This window comes from Ipomoea nil, unplaced genomic scaffold (genome assembly GCF_001879475.1).
Source record: "Ipomoea nil cultivar Tokyo-kokei standard unplaced genomic scaffold, Asagao_1.1 scaffold1074, whole genome shotgun sequence".
Lineage (NCBI taxonomy): Eukaryota > Viridiplantae > Streptophyta > Magnoliopsida > Solanales > Convolvulaceae > Ipomoea > Ipomoea nil.
The window spans coordinates 4,248,416-4,261,333 of record NW_017617502.1 but is presented as its reverse complement, the minus strand read 5'-3'; the positions used below and the strand labels follow the sequence as shown (position 1 = coordinate 4,261,333).

Sequence of the window (12,918 nt, the reverse complement as noted above, 5' to 3'; positions counted from 1 at the left end):
ACTAAATTTTTACCACAGAATTTTCCTAGCAAGATTTTAATAAAGCATGAATATAATAAGATAATGGTCAATGGGGAATGTTGTAAATATAACCACTTTATGGTCATTTCCCACTACCCCTTTGTTTAGTTGATTCGGTACTTTTATTATCGAGTGTATATTCTTACAGTGATGAATGAAACGTGGGTTCTGGATTATTACAATCAGATGATTCTTCTCTTTTTCCTCTTTATAGTTTTGAGCATTGTTTGGATACATCCATTTTCATAACAACAATCACACTTTAAATAAATTTTTCCTACGGTCTAGAAGAGTAAATTAATACTTATATTTTTTGCATGTATTTTTTTTTTGTGAGCTTTATAATGAGTTATGAATTGTAAAGATTATTTAACTTGATTAATTAATTTACATGAAATATATTTTGTGATTCACTTATGGAAAAAAAACAATAATTTGTTTTTTTTTTTTTATTATTGAATCATCTCGTCAATGTAATTTAAATGTTTCTATTATGATTTATTGTATTTAAATTACTCTATAAAAACTTGAAATTGATATAGCTAAAAAGAAAAAGTATTTTCAAAATATCATATGGATATAGAATATGTGTGATTTATAATGTGTTTCTATTTAAACCATTTTATCCAATTAATTATGTTTTATATTTTGTTATTAATATTTTTTTGCGTTTTGAAATATTTGAATTTCTCGCCCCAGTCAAAAATATTTTTAGCTCCACTTTTTTTTTTTTTAAAGTTTTGTTTTATAAATTTTTATTAATAATTAATTTATTATTTATTATGATAACAATGCTATTGTTGGTTAGTTTTTTTAGTTTATAATTGTTTATTAGTTTTTATAAACTATAATTATTTATTTATGAATGCACTGATGTAATTATTGATCATTTTACATTTAGAGAAATACTTATAATTTTTTTTTTTCATAATTGTTATTGTGTATGTAAAATTTTTACAAAACTTGTGAATCTTATTTTAAGTTATCTGATATTATTATTTTTTCCTTTTATCTAATTTAAATTTTAAGTAAAATGTTAATTAAGTAGGTCCTTGGCCTGGTCAAAGCACAAATACCTTAATCACGTTGCTGGCAGCAGTGAATGAAGATAAGTTATTAGAAAACAAACATCAATAAGATTACACAGAAGATCAGACGTACAATGGAGCATCACATTTACTGATTTACCGTCCAAATTGAACGAACAGTGTTGGACGATATACAACAATTCAACAACGTAACCTTATTCAGATAAGAAACAATGGACTAGTACAGATATATATATATATATACCTGCAGACTCGAAGACCTTAATTTAAAGCGTAAAACTGAAAGAAAAGTCACCGATCGAATTGAAGCGAAGATTGCGTATTGCAGTTTCCAATAATGAGGTGAATGAGTTGACCAGTGAGGACTGGATCGGTACGGTGTCGTGGCTACTGTTCCCGGCCTCCGGAGCGGCGCTGGTGAACGATGCCGGAGAAATTTCCGGAGAGATCGGAATACATTCCGACGACTTTGGAGATATTCCCGTTGATCTCGCGAATCAGATCCACGTTCCTGGCGATGTTATTTGGAAGCTTCGACTGGTGGTTCTCGTTGACCTGCTGAATCAGAGTCCGGTTCTGATCCAGCACCGTCTGAACATCACGGAAACTCTGGCTCAGCGTCTCCCACGCCTCCTGATCGCACTCCTCGCCGCCGACTTCCTCTCCCTCTTCCTTCTCACTCTCGTATTGCTTCCTCCCGCCACTGAAACGGCTTCCTCCGCCTCCGCCGCCGCCGCCGCTTCGTTTCAAATGCTTCTTTACGGCTCGTGACGTGTTCTCCATGCTCCGATCCAACTCCACCACTCCGACCTCAACTGTACTTACGATCCATATACATACATACACACATATATATAGCTAGATATTTATCGATAATATTCGATTTTTCAATCAATCTCTAGCTTTTTGAATTGGGGGCGAATTAATAAAAAAAGGAAAAGAAAATAGAATCAAATTTATCTGGTTTTATGGAGAGAGAATTGACGGACGGCGGTAACGGAGGAAGGAACTGCCGAAGTCGTAAATGGCGAGCATTTTCGTAGGGATGATGCCGAGGCGTGGGAATCAGGGATTGGTCTGTCACGGAGAGTAATGTGACCGTTGAATGGGTTGGAGGGGTGGACTCGAGAATCTGGGCAACTGGGAAAGATATTTGTATTTTCTGAATATAAAAATAAATATCTTGGGAGCAAAAGTGCAAAGGGATCAAAATGGAAAATGTTATTGGGTCATCACCTTTACCAGATATTTCCATTATTCCATATACAAAATATCTTCCACCAAATGCGGAGCCCCATGGTTTCATTTTTCTGTTTTTTGCGTCTGCACGCGCCAAAATATCTTACTCCTATACTTTATATTTTGAAAAAATAATTTTTTTTTCTTGAAGAGTAAATACCCAAAATGGTACCTCGACTATAGCTAAATTCATAAATTGGTCATTGACTTTCAATTTCAACAAATTAAGTCCTTAACTTTGTAATTTTAACACAATTTGATCCTCTGTCTATTTGACTGTTTGTTGACAGTGATTTTTTAGGATATATATGTAATTTCATGGTCCATCGTCGGTATTTTAAGGTTCTGGTTGCATTTCCAGACCGCACTGTTACATTTGAATCCCTGCCGAAAGCAATCTATCAAATCTGGTCACATTTCTTCATCCTCCCTTTGGATTCAATGTATTTGAGTTCGTACCAGAGCGAAGAAGACGACGTGTTTCCGAACCAGTGCAACGTCATCCTGGAGGCCTCCACGTGCTCCGACGAGAGTTGAAGGTTCTTCTGGAGATCGTCGATCACAGTCAACAAACGGTCAAATAGATGGAGGACCAAATCGTGTCAAAATTACAAAGTTAAGGACTTAATTGGTTGAAATTAAAAGTCAATGACCAATTTGTGAATTTAGCTATAGTCGAGGGACCATTTTGGGTATTTACTCTTTCTTGAATTATATACTTCTAGCGCACTAAGACCTTGTGGTTTAATAATATCCAGATTGCATTTTCATATAAAAAAGTAGTTTATGAACAAATACTTTTAGCGCTTTTCTTAAATTATTTATATATTCACATCAGTCCTCTAGATATTTTAAAAAGTAACGTTTTTTCCTCCTTCTATGTTAAATGAATTTTTAGATTATTTAAAATATGAGCAAAATAAGTATTTTAAAAATGACACTTTTTTCTTGAATTATGTACTTATAGCGCTTTTCTTAAATTAGTTATATATTTACATTAGTCCTTTAAATATTTTAAAAATGACACATTTCTCTTTCGAATATTTAGATTATTAAAATATGAACAAAATAAGTATTTCAAGTTAAAAAAAAAAAAAAAAAAAACCATTTACAAATACTATAATTATGATTTTAAGTTAATGTTAGTAACAAAATTAAGACTTAAATACACATTTAACAATAATAATTGTTTGTATTTAAGTCTTAATTATGTTATTAGCATTAGTTTAAAATTATAATTATAAATATTTTTTTGGTTCCGGTTGAGCGGTGAAAAGTTTAGAGGGGGTGAATAGACTTTTCAAACTTTTTTACACAATATAAAATATTAGCTCTAAGATAATAGAAATAATGAGATGAGTATGAAATATGTTCAATACTTAATATGCACAACGGAATAAATGTATTTAAAGTGTAATGCTCAGAGAATTAGATGATTGTGAATATTTAGATGGTTAATGTATGTAGTAAAGTAAAGTAAAGGCACAAAATTAATAGTGCTTCGAATGTGATGTAATTCTTCTACTCCACTCTAATCCTATTTTCATGAAGAATTTACTATGTTAAATACCCAGATACAATAGTGAACAACCAAATGCAAGTTCACAAACTCAGCACTTTTACAACTACTTCTTGTTTAGTGCCTTGAACACCAAGCCATCACTAAGACAACTTGGAGTGCTTCTACACCAAGCTTGCACTCCTCAGGATTTTCACAAACTCCTTTGTTACTCTCTCATCTACCTAGCTACACTCAGTTGGGAATGTGTTTATAAGAAAAATAATTTTTTCTTTTCTCTCCAATTCTTAGAGACTTTCAGAAAAATAAATCGTTAGAAATTGCTAAGTCTTTTTTCTCGATGAAACTTTGAAGGATTTCTTTTTACTGCTCTTTCTCCCTTGATTTTTGAATATGAACTCTTCTCAAGTATAACTTGTTTCGTGTCTTATGCATCCTTAGCTCAAGATTGAAAACCTTAGCTCAAATTAAATTTGTTCTTTGTGAGATGCGAATTGAACAACTCATACTTTTCCTTGGCTCAAAGAAAATTCTTGAATCATCCTTGAAAACCTTAGCTGATTTTTGAAACCTTGGCTCATCAATAATTTGCTTTGCTCCATTCCAGATTCAAACGTCTTCTCTTATTCAAAAACCTTGGCTCATTTATTACAACCGCATTTCATTCTTTGAAACCTTGGCTCATCAATAATTCCTTAGCTCAATATTTTCCTTCAACGTTAACTGCTGCAAGTTATTCTTCATTGTACATCTTTTGCCTTTCTCATAATATTTCCTTGGACTAGTTTTCTTGACCCTTATAGACTAAAATAAAAATTATCGAAACATAAAAAATAGGGGTCTAAAATTACATTTTTGCTCATCAAAATCTATACAATTATTACTTACAATTTTTCCATTTTTTGATGATGTCAAAACCTATACCTAATCATTTGGCTCAGTCATTTGAAAAGTTTGATTTTTAATCTTTATTTTATTTCGACTAGTCTCAGACAAGTTTAACAATAATAATATGACCTAGAAGAATTATTTTTAGACAAAAATTACTTATACTCGCTACCTGGTTGTTATATCCTACTTAAAACCAATTGGTGATAAATATGTGAGTAAGTCACATCGCCACGTCTTGAATCGAGCATGGGCTGAACTAGGCCAACCCAGTCGACGCCCAACAAGTGGAATTCTTCAACTTAATTCTTACAACTACAAAAACACTCGACAACTAATTAGATGAACTATTTTGTTATTATAAAAAAACAAGACAAAAAAACACAAGGCCAACAGATCTATTGGATCCGATCTAAACTTTTTAGCCCAATAAACGTAGCACGAACCTAGAGTGAAGCATGTGGACTGAGATTCGACATCGGGGTGGGCTAGGCGTGAGCTCAATGGGCGAACTCAAGAGTAGCTTGTGATCGATATCGATGTTGGTGTTGGTGCATAGGATCGGCAATAGGGTCCCGGTAGTTGGCTATGTCTATGGCTGTTGGATGATGCACGAGTCATGCTAAAGCAGTCTGGATCTCTCGGAGAAATTGATAGAGGACCAATATAAATAATCAAGTCCTTGTCTCGTTTAAGACACACTTTGTCTCTCACAAACATTAAGTTATTGTACTAAATAAGTATTCAATTGTAATTTATGAGCATTCTTGTCTTTTTGTTACATTATCTAGTGTTTCTATATTTCTTCTTCTTGGAATTGATTAATATGGCTCCATTTTAATTTATTCTATCAAAACTATTATTTTATTATACTCGGTATAAATTTTAAAATGAGTACATAAAGAATAATACTTTATAATTTGATTAGTTTAAACAAATTAAAAAGAAAGGTTAATTTTATTATTTTTATATGTTCTGCAATCCGCACTACACTTTTATTAGATTAATTTTACGATTTTTAGTATTTTAAATATACTTTTAAGTCTTTTTGTAGGAATAGATTAGATTCTAATAATTAATGGAGTGGTGCGCTATGTCCGAGTAGCGGATTCCATCATGAGCTTTTGTGATCCTAAAAGAAAATAAAAAGAAAAATAAAATAAAAACATAGCAGCCAATGTGGATTGCAGTATTCACTTTAGCAATTGAGTTGGAAGAAAATTGTATCAACATGTTGTTAGATATAGTCTAATGAGTTAAGCACTTTGTGCTCAGATGGCACCTCTGTGCCTCCCCTTGAGAGAAGGTCACATGATCAAATTACGGTGGTGGAGTATTGATTCTTTGGGTTGTAATAGTTAGAGAAAGTATAGAACATATACTACCTTGTAATATAGTCAATAGTATTAAAAAAAAAAAAAAGAAGAAGATATCCCAAGACCCTAATATATATGATGGATTATAATAACCCAATAATTAAAAGATAATGTATAAAGATAAAGGCAATGAACGTAAAGACAGGAAATAGTGTCACAGAGAAGAGATTGTATTAAGACTCATGTTAAGCTATTATAAGAGAGTGAATAAGATGTGCTAATAAGACAAAGATGAGTGTTTTTATACTAGGTTGCGCCCCAACCACTCCCACAAGAAAACGACGGGTAGTTTGGACCTCCTTGAACAGGTCTAACGCCCCCACTACGCGTACTATAACCGTCCAAGAAGCCACGGAGGCCGAGCCTAAGAGCTCGGCCTTGGACCTCCTCAAGGCGCTGAGCTCGGAGCTTGGCGTGGGACCTTTGAGGTGCATTTGGCATGGGACCGCTGAGGTGCACTTAGCGTGGGACCTCCGAGGTACACTTAGCCTAGGATCTCCAAGGTGCCAAGCTCAGGACTCGGCCTTGGGCCCACGTCTGGTTGTCATATCCTACTTAAACGAATTGGTAATAAGTAGCTAGACATTAACCATTTAACCACACTCCTCCATGGTAAACCACAAGGCCATGTCTCGAATCGAGCAGGGGCTAAACTCGGCCAACCTGGCAAATGCCCAACAATCCCCCACCCAGCACCTGCCACAACCTTTGATCACAAAGCTTAGTTGCGCAGCATGCCTAATTCGGTCCTTAACTTCTGCGCCTATTAATCCCCTCCCGGGACTGGACTCAGTTACTACTTTGCCATCGATTTGAACCCGACTTCGGCTCTTATACCAATGGATGGATCTCAACACTGCACTATTCTTACTTCCCAGTAGGTGACCCATTCTGTAAGTCAAGCACGCTTAACCATAAAGTTATTTAGTTATCTGGTTGTTATACCCTTCTTGCATATTTCCAATAACTTGTTCAGGTAGATGATCTTTGAGCTATCTTAGATCAGGGCCTAGACTGATAGAAATGCTCAAGTGTCTAGAGATATATTCCATATCCTCAGTTGTTTCTGCCCAACATAATCGTTGAATTGTGGATCATATCCAACACCTTGAGACTGTTTTCAAGGTACTACAGCAGCACCAATTGTATGTCAAATCATCTAAGTGTAGTTTTGGTGAGCGTCAACTTAAAGACTTGGGAAATTTAGTTTTGGTTAGCAGAGTTAGTGTGGATTCTGCAAAAATCCATATTGTAATGACCCAAACGTAAGTATGTAACAAAGGTACGTGGCTTCCTCAACTTAACAGGCTATTATCATTGCTTTGTTCAAGGCTACGAAATCATCTAAGTGTAGTTTTGGTCAGCGTCAACTTAAATACTTGGGACATTTGGTTTTGGCTAGCAGAGTCAGTGTAGATCCTGCAAAAATCCAAGTTGTGTTGGAAAGACCCAAACGTAAGTCTTTAACAAAGGTACAGGGCTTTCTCAACTTAACAAGTTATTATCATTGCTCTATTCAAGGCTATGCAAAACTAGCCTGGCTGTCGAGAAAGATACTAAAAGAAGGATATATGGCTGATCTAATTCATTAATTTGGGTATATCAACAATTAATAGTTGCTAAAAATGACTTAATATCCAATTTAGTCATTGACTATAGTGATTTTTTTTTATTTAGTCATAAACGTCTTTTTGTGCTTAATTAGGTTCTCAACTTTTAGGTTTTACCCAATTGAGTCTTTGACTGTTAAAATCAATTACTAAATTGAGAAAAACCATAATAGTCGATGACCAAATTTGGTAAAATCACTATAGTCAAAGACTAATTTGGATAAAACTACTAAAGTCGATGACTAAATTGGGTATTGATAAAGATGGAAGATTCACTTTTGGTTCTATGACTATTAGGATATTGTTAATTGGGTCCACGAGTTTAAAAGCTGTCAATTTGACTCCACAATTACTTAATTTTAGTCCTCGGTCAAATTGCAGGCAAAAAATAACCAAAAAATTTTAATAGATAAAATGATGATGGCTATTTAATCTTTTACTTTTTCTCTTCTCTTTCTTCTCCATTTCAACCCTTACAACTCTACAAGTACAGAGGAGGGCTCAACATCTATCATTTTGAACTTTTTCTTCCCCAAGATCAAGTGGGGATGACGGTTGAGCTTGGGCGACGCCGTCGTTCTGGCGGTGTTCATCATTATCGGCTCCATCTTACTCCCTGAGAAGCCGAACTCTCTGATCGAGCGCAGAAACCACGGCGTCGCTAAAGAACGACTCAAGAAGATTAGGGGAATGACAACATTGATGAAGAGTTCACGACTTAATCGCAACAAGTGAAGCCTCAAAGAAAGTCGAGCATCCATGGCGCAACATGTAGAGGAAGAATAAGCTGCAACTATCAATGGCAATCATGATCCCCTTGATCTATTAGTTTACAAGAAATCAGGGATTAACGTCATCATGTTTTACGCCCCGTGTTGTTCAACACTGTCGGCTTCAATTCATAGATAATGCTTTTGAGCTTCAACCTTCCGACGATATTCATCATTATCAGCTCCATCTTCCTCCCAGATACACAGAACTCCCTGATCGAATACGGCAACCACAACATCGCCAAAAAAAGGTCTTGATTTTAATCGAGAAAAAATCAAAAACTAAATTAACTAGGTATTAACTCCTAAAAGTTAAAAGGAAATAGATAATGTCAATTTTATAAATACTACAAACTTAAAAGGTTAAAATAATTATAAAATTGATCTCAATCTTTTTTTTATCACTAAAATTCTCAACCATTAATGAATCCTGATAGCCAACTTTAGTCAGTCCACACTTTTTAACCCCTATATATATACACACACACGCATTAACACATATAGTGGGGGCTTGATGGAGGGGGAGCAATTGCCCCATTGCCCCCCTCTGAATCTGCCCCTAGCTCCAGCAATTATATAAAACAGAACTTCATGCCCAAAAATCTCTTTATATTCAAAATAACAATTCAACTGGCGGAAATACGTATCCTCCGGTCACTGTTTATTTTCAACAGATTTAAGGGGTTCTTCACAGACAGAATAAACTAAAAACCTTTGCTGTTCACTGCATTTTGCTCTAGGAGAATTAGGCAACTCCCGTTTACATTCCTGAAGAGAGTATGTTGGTACTGATTTGGCTGCACTAAGAGCTGTGTGGAACACCTCGAGATCTGCTGCCTTCACTATCTTCGGGTCTTCAGCCTGCTTTTCTTGGCACCCAAAACTCTGTAACCTTCTCCTCTGTATTTCATCCTTCACTCTCTGTGAAGAAAATGTATGCAATGTGAAAAGATAGGCACATGAAAATATAATTCATGTAAAGCACAAACAAACAGAATAAGCAGAAATCGCGGGCCTGTGTTTGCTAACGGATCAAATGTATTAAAAGAAAAGGCAGAAACCATCTCAGCATATTATCTCGTATAGTGGTTTAAATGTAAGGAAACAAAATTAAAGCTTGATTTAAGAAAGGGTAAAGTGATGTATCAGCACTGCCCAATGTTGCAAATTGGAATGGTGTTATTTACTATGGATTGAGCTTGTTACTGCTAGATCCTATAGCACTAAATGGTTTCGATATTGTTCACCCAGAAGAAATAATCAAGAAAATGTGTCTACCATGGAAAGACAGGAAAAAGAGATAGGTAAAGGTATGCATAAATATGATGTTCAAGTCAATGCGGGGAGTTTTCTTCCTTAAGTAATCAGAGAAGTCTAAACACGATAATGGGTAGTTTATCTGAGAGCACAATTGCAATATATAGAGAGATATAACTTCTTAGGATCCCTCCCTAAGTGGTAGGGCAGTAGAAGGGTGTACTTGATAGTCTGGTTTCCAGAATTCCCATTTATCATGCCTAGCAGATTTTGAAACTGAAACATGTTAGCAAAATATTAGTATTCTCGTTTTCAACATTCTTGTATATTCAATATTTTGTGCAATATAGCCTTTATAACTTGAGCTAGTTCTGAGATAGTTGTTTAACAAACATGGGATGGTTATGCTACCTGACAAGTCACTCAGACTACAAATGACGGTGAATGCGAGACCGAAAAATAGTCTCCCAAATACCCTAATGTATCTCCTAAATACAATTATGGGGATTTATGGCAGTAGTTCCCTAAATAGAAAAAGGCAACCATTAAAACTTAAAAGTAGAAAACTACCAAATAAAAAAGAGTGAAACTTAGCCTTAATGCCTTATTAAAGTCCTAACCATAAATAATATGAACAGAGTGCCATCATATCATATCATACAAATGCGATTATACCAAAGTTGGAATTACAATGTGAATCTACTCAAATTGCTTAGTTCTAACCCTATATGTACAAAGGGCAAAATTTTCTTTGCAGTCACATAGTAGCATATGAACCTTCTTTCCATGGCATTATCAGGTAGGTGATATATTATAGGGAAAAAGGTCAAATAAGCCCTCAAAAAGGTAAAAAAAGTCAATTAGGCTTCTAAACTTTTTAAAATTCAACCCATCAACATCTCATTTTAGTGCAATAAAGTCCAAAAACCAATTAGTGACATGCTATTACAGTCACTATTCACTAAGGTTCCCGTCAACATTCCGGCAACCTCCGACTAATTCCGGCAACAAATCGACCGACGACCTTAGAACGGTCGCCGGTCGATTTTGAATTAACAGAAACTGCCTTCTCATTGGAGAAGGAAACGACGGTGGTTGCCTTCTCACCGGAAAATGCAACCCACCCGTGGGTTGCCTTCTGCCGGAGAAGGCAGCCCGTGAGGAGAGAAGGCAACCCCTTCTCCGGTTGCCTTCTGCCGGAGTGAGAAGGCAACTGCCTTCTCTGTTATTTCAAAATCGACCAGTGACCATTCTGCGGTCATCGGTTGATTTGTTGCCAGAAATGTAGCCGGAGTTAGCTGGAGGTTGTCGGGATGTTGTTTGGAACCTATTAACCTGTAACATAAGTTACTAAATGGTTTTTGGGCTTTATTGCAGTAAAATGAGCCTAATTAATTTTCAGGTAAAGTTTCGAGGGCCTATTTAACCATTTTCTCTATATTATATATATGAATGTGCATTACTGGTTTTTAAATTTAAAGTTCTAACACGAAAAATTGCATAAACTAACCTGTAACTGCCACGAGTCGAACTTAGAGAGCCCGATTTGGCCAACTGTGAGCGACCCGAAGAGGTTTCCCAACAATGCCGCTTCGGGCACAGATAATCCATGAACAAGCCCAGCTACTAACCCACCAAGAAAACTATCTCCGGCTCCGGTGGGATCAACTTGAGCCGTCGGAAAAGGTACAATCTGCAGCTTTCTATCCTTCCTGTACACCGTGCAACCCTCCTTCCCATTCGTCACCACCACGCAACACCATTTCGTTGCCTCCATTATATCCACGTAAGGCGCCTCCTCAGACGACGCCTTCAGAAATCCAATCCGCGGTAGTAAATGGAAGAACCCGGTTTTCTTCAATTCAACGAGACCCACAGTTCCGTCGCTCGGATCGAAGACTCGAATCAGCGCTTGGATATCCACAAACACCGTCTTACATATCTCAACCATTCGCCCCAGAGTCTCCGGCAGAATCTCTCCGCCAACACCGACGGCTAGCCCGAATTCGAACTCTGAGTCAGGGAGATCCGATGGGTAGATCGGGTCACACGCCCTAACCCGTTTGAGGACCCGATCCTGGTGCTTGATTTCGGACGAGAAATGGGCATGGAAGAGGGTAGTTTGGGAAGAAGATACAATGGGAGGGTGATTCATACAGTAGCCAAAATCGGAGCCCACCTTGGAGACATAGACGGACGAGACAGAAAGGCCATCGAGAACGGAGGAAATAAAAGAGGCGGCGCCGCCTAGAGACTCGGCAATTACGACGTCGTCTTTGATCAGAACATCATGACAGTAATTACCGACGATAAGGCAACGGCTGTGAGGGGTTACTGAAGATGGATCCTGGCTTCCTCTCACCATGATTGAGGATTGAACGAGGAGAAAACGGCGTCGTCTGCAGGTTGATAGCAATTCGAATCGTGAACTGAGGTCATAGAAACAAGCCCTGTAATGGAGAACGCGTTCGTGTCAGCTCTGAATTGAAGAGAATCAACGGATAAACCAATATGCAGACGCCATTATTTGCTGTAAATTGAAAGAAGAATGTTTCTGGGCAAAGTATACAAATTGGGAAATTGGAAAGCAAAGAAGAGGGCGGAATGTTGTGGTTTTTTTTTTTTTTTTTTTGGAGGGAGGAATGTTGTGGTTTTATTCACAGGGAAAGGAAAGGAAAGGGGGAAAGGAAAGGATTATTGAATGAAGTCATTGAAGTGTGAACCTCTGGAAATTTGACGGTGTCATTGCGACGTGTCTCTTCCAAGTGTACTCTCTGTTAGTCTCTATCCAACTCTACTATGTAATGTTCAAACTAGGAATGGCAACGGGACGACCCGGGGAGGGGGACTATATTCCCCGTCTTCGTCCCCGAAACCTCGTTCCCGTCTTCATTCTTGACGAGAAACTGAAAATAGTCCTCATTCCCGTCCTCGCGAGAAATTTGGCGGGGACGGGGATTTCCCATCCCTGGTCGATTTTCAGTCAAAAATTTTAAATTAGTATAATTTTTAATTTTAAAAAATAAAAATAAAATTTTAATTTTAAAAAAAATTTTATATATATATATATATATATATATATATATATATATATATATATATATATATATATATATATATATATATATATATAGATTTAGGTTCTCGTGCGGGTGAGGGCTTCAAGTGCAGTTGTGTGGTTTAATCTGA

General features: G+C 36.5%; 2 protein-coding genes across 3 annotated transcripts; both read right to left on the bottom strand.

The window, feature by feature from the left end:
• Positions 1 to 1,142: 1,142 nt before the first annotated feature.
• LOC109182530 (protein EARLY FLOWERING 4-like) lies at positions 1,143 to 2,298 on the bottom strand. The gene is made up of 2 exons (XM_019332668.1): positions 1,419 to 2,298; positions 1,143 to 1,362 (listed from the first exon to the last, which is right to left on the bottom strand). The coding sequence occupies exon 1, from the start codon at positions 1,851 to 1,853 to the stop codon at positions 1,458 to 1,460; it is 396 nt and encodes a 131-aa protein (XP_019188213.1). The 5' UTR covers positions 1,854 to 2,298; the 3' UTR covers positions 1,143 to 1,362; positions 1,419 to 1,457.
• Positions 2,299 to 9,060: 6,762 nt separating this feature from the next.
• On the bottom strand, positions 9,061 to 12,494 carry LOC109182906 (inositol 3-kinase-like). Of its 2 annotated transcripts, XM_019333157.1 has the most exons (3): positions 12,413 to 12,493; positions 11,240 to 12,350; positions 9,061 to 9,393 (listed from the first exon to the last, which is right to left on the bottom strand). In XM_019333157.1, exons 2-3 carry the CDS (start codon positions 12,092 to 12,094, stop codon positions 9,127 to 9,129), a joined length of 1,122 nt encoding a protein of 373 aa, XP_019188702.1. In that variant the 5' UTR covers positions 12,095 to 12,350; positions 12,413 to 12,493; the 3' UTR covers positions 9,061 to 9,126. The 2 variants fall into 2 exon arrangements, with proteins under 2 accessions (XP_019188702.1, XP_019188701.1); XM_019333156.1 differs by having other exon boundaries at positions 11,240 to 12,494.
• Positions 12,495 to 12,918: the final 424 nt, after the last annotated feature.

What these genes read in the sequence shown, in the direction of transcription:
- LOC109182530 (XM_019332668.1), bottom strand. Translation starts at nt 1,853, where the DNA reads ATGGAGAACACGTCACGAGCCGTAAAGAAGCATTTGAAACGAAGCGGC.
- LOC109182906 (XM_019333156.1), bottom strand. Translation starts at nt 12,094, where the DNA reads ATGGTGAGAGGAAGCCAGGATCCATCTTCAGTAACCCCTCACAGCCGT. An exon ending in TCGACTCGTGGCAGTTACAG is followed by an intron (nt 9,394 to 11,239) that starts GTTAGTTTATGC and finishes TTTTCTTCACAG; the next exon opens with AGAGTGAAGGATGAAATACA.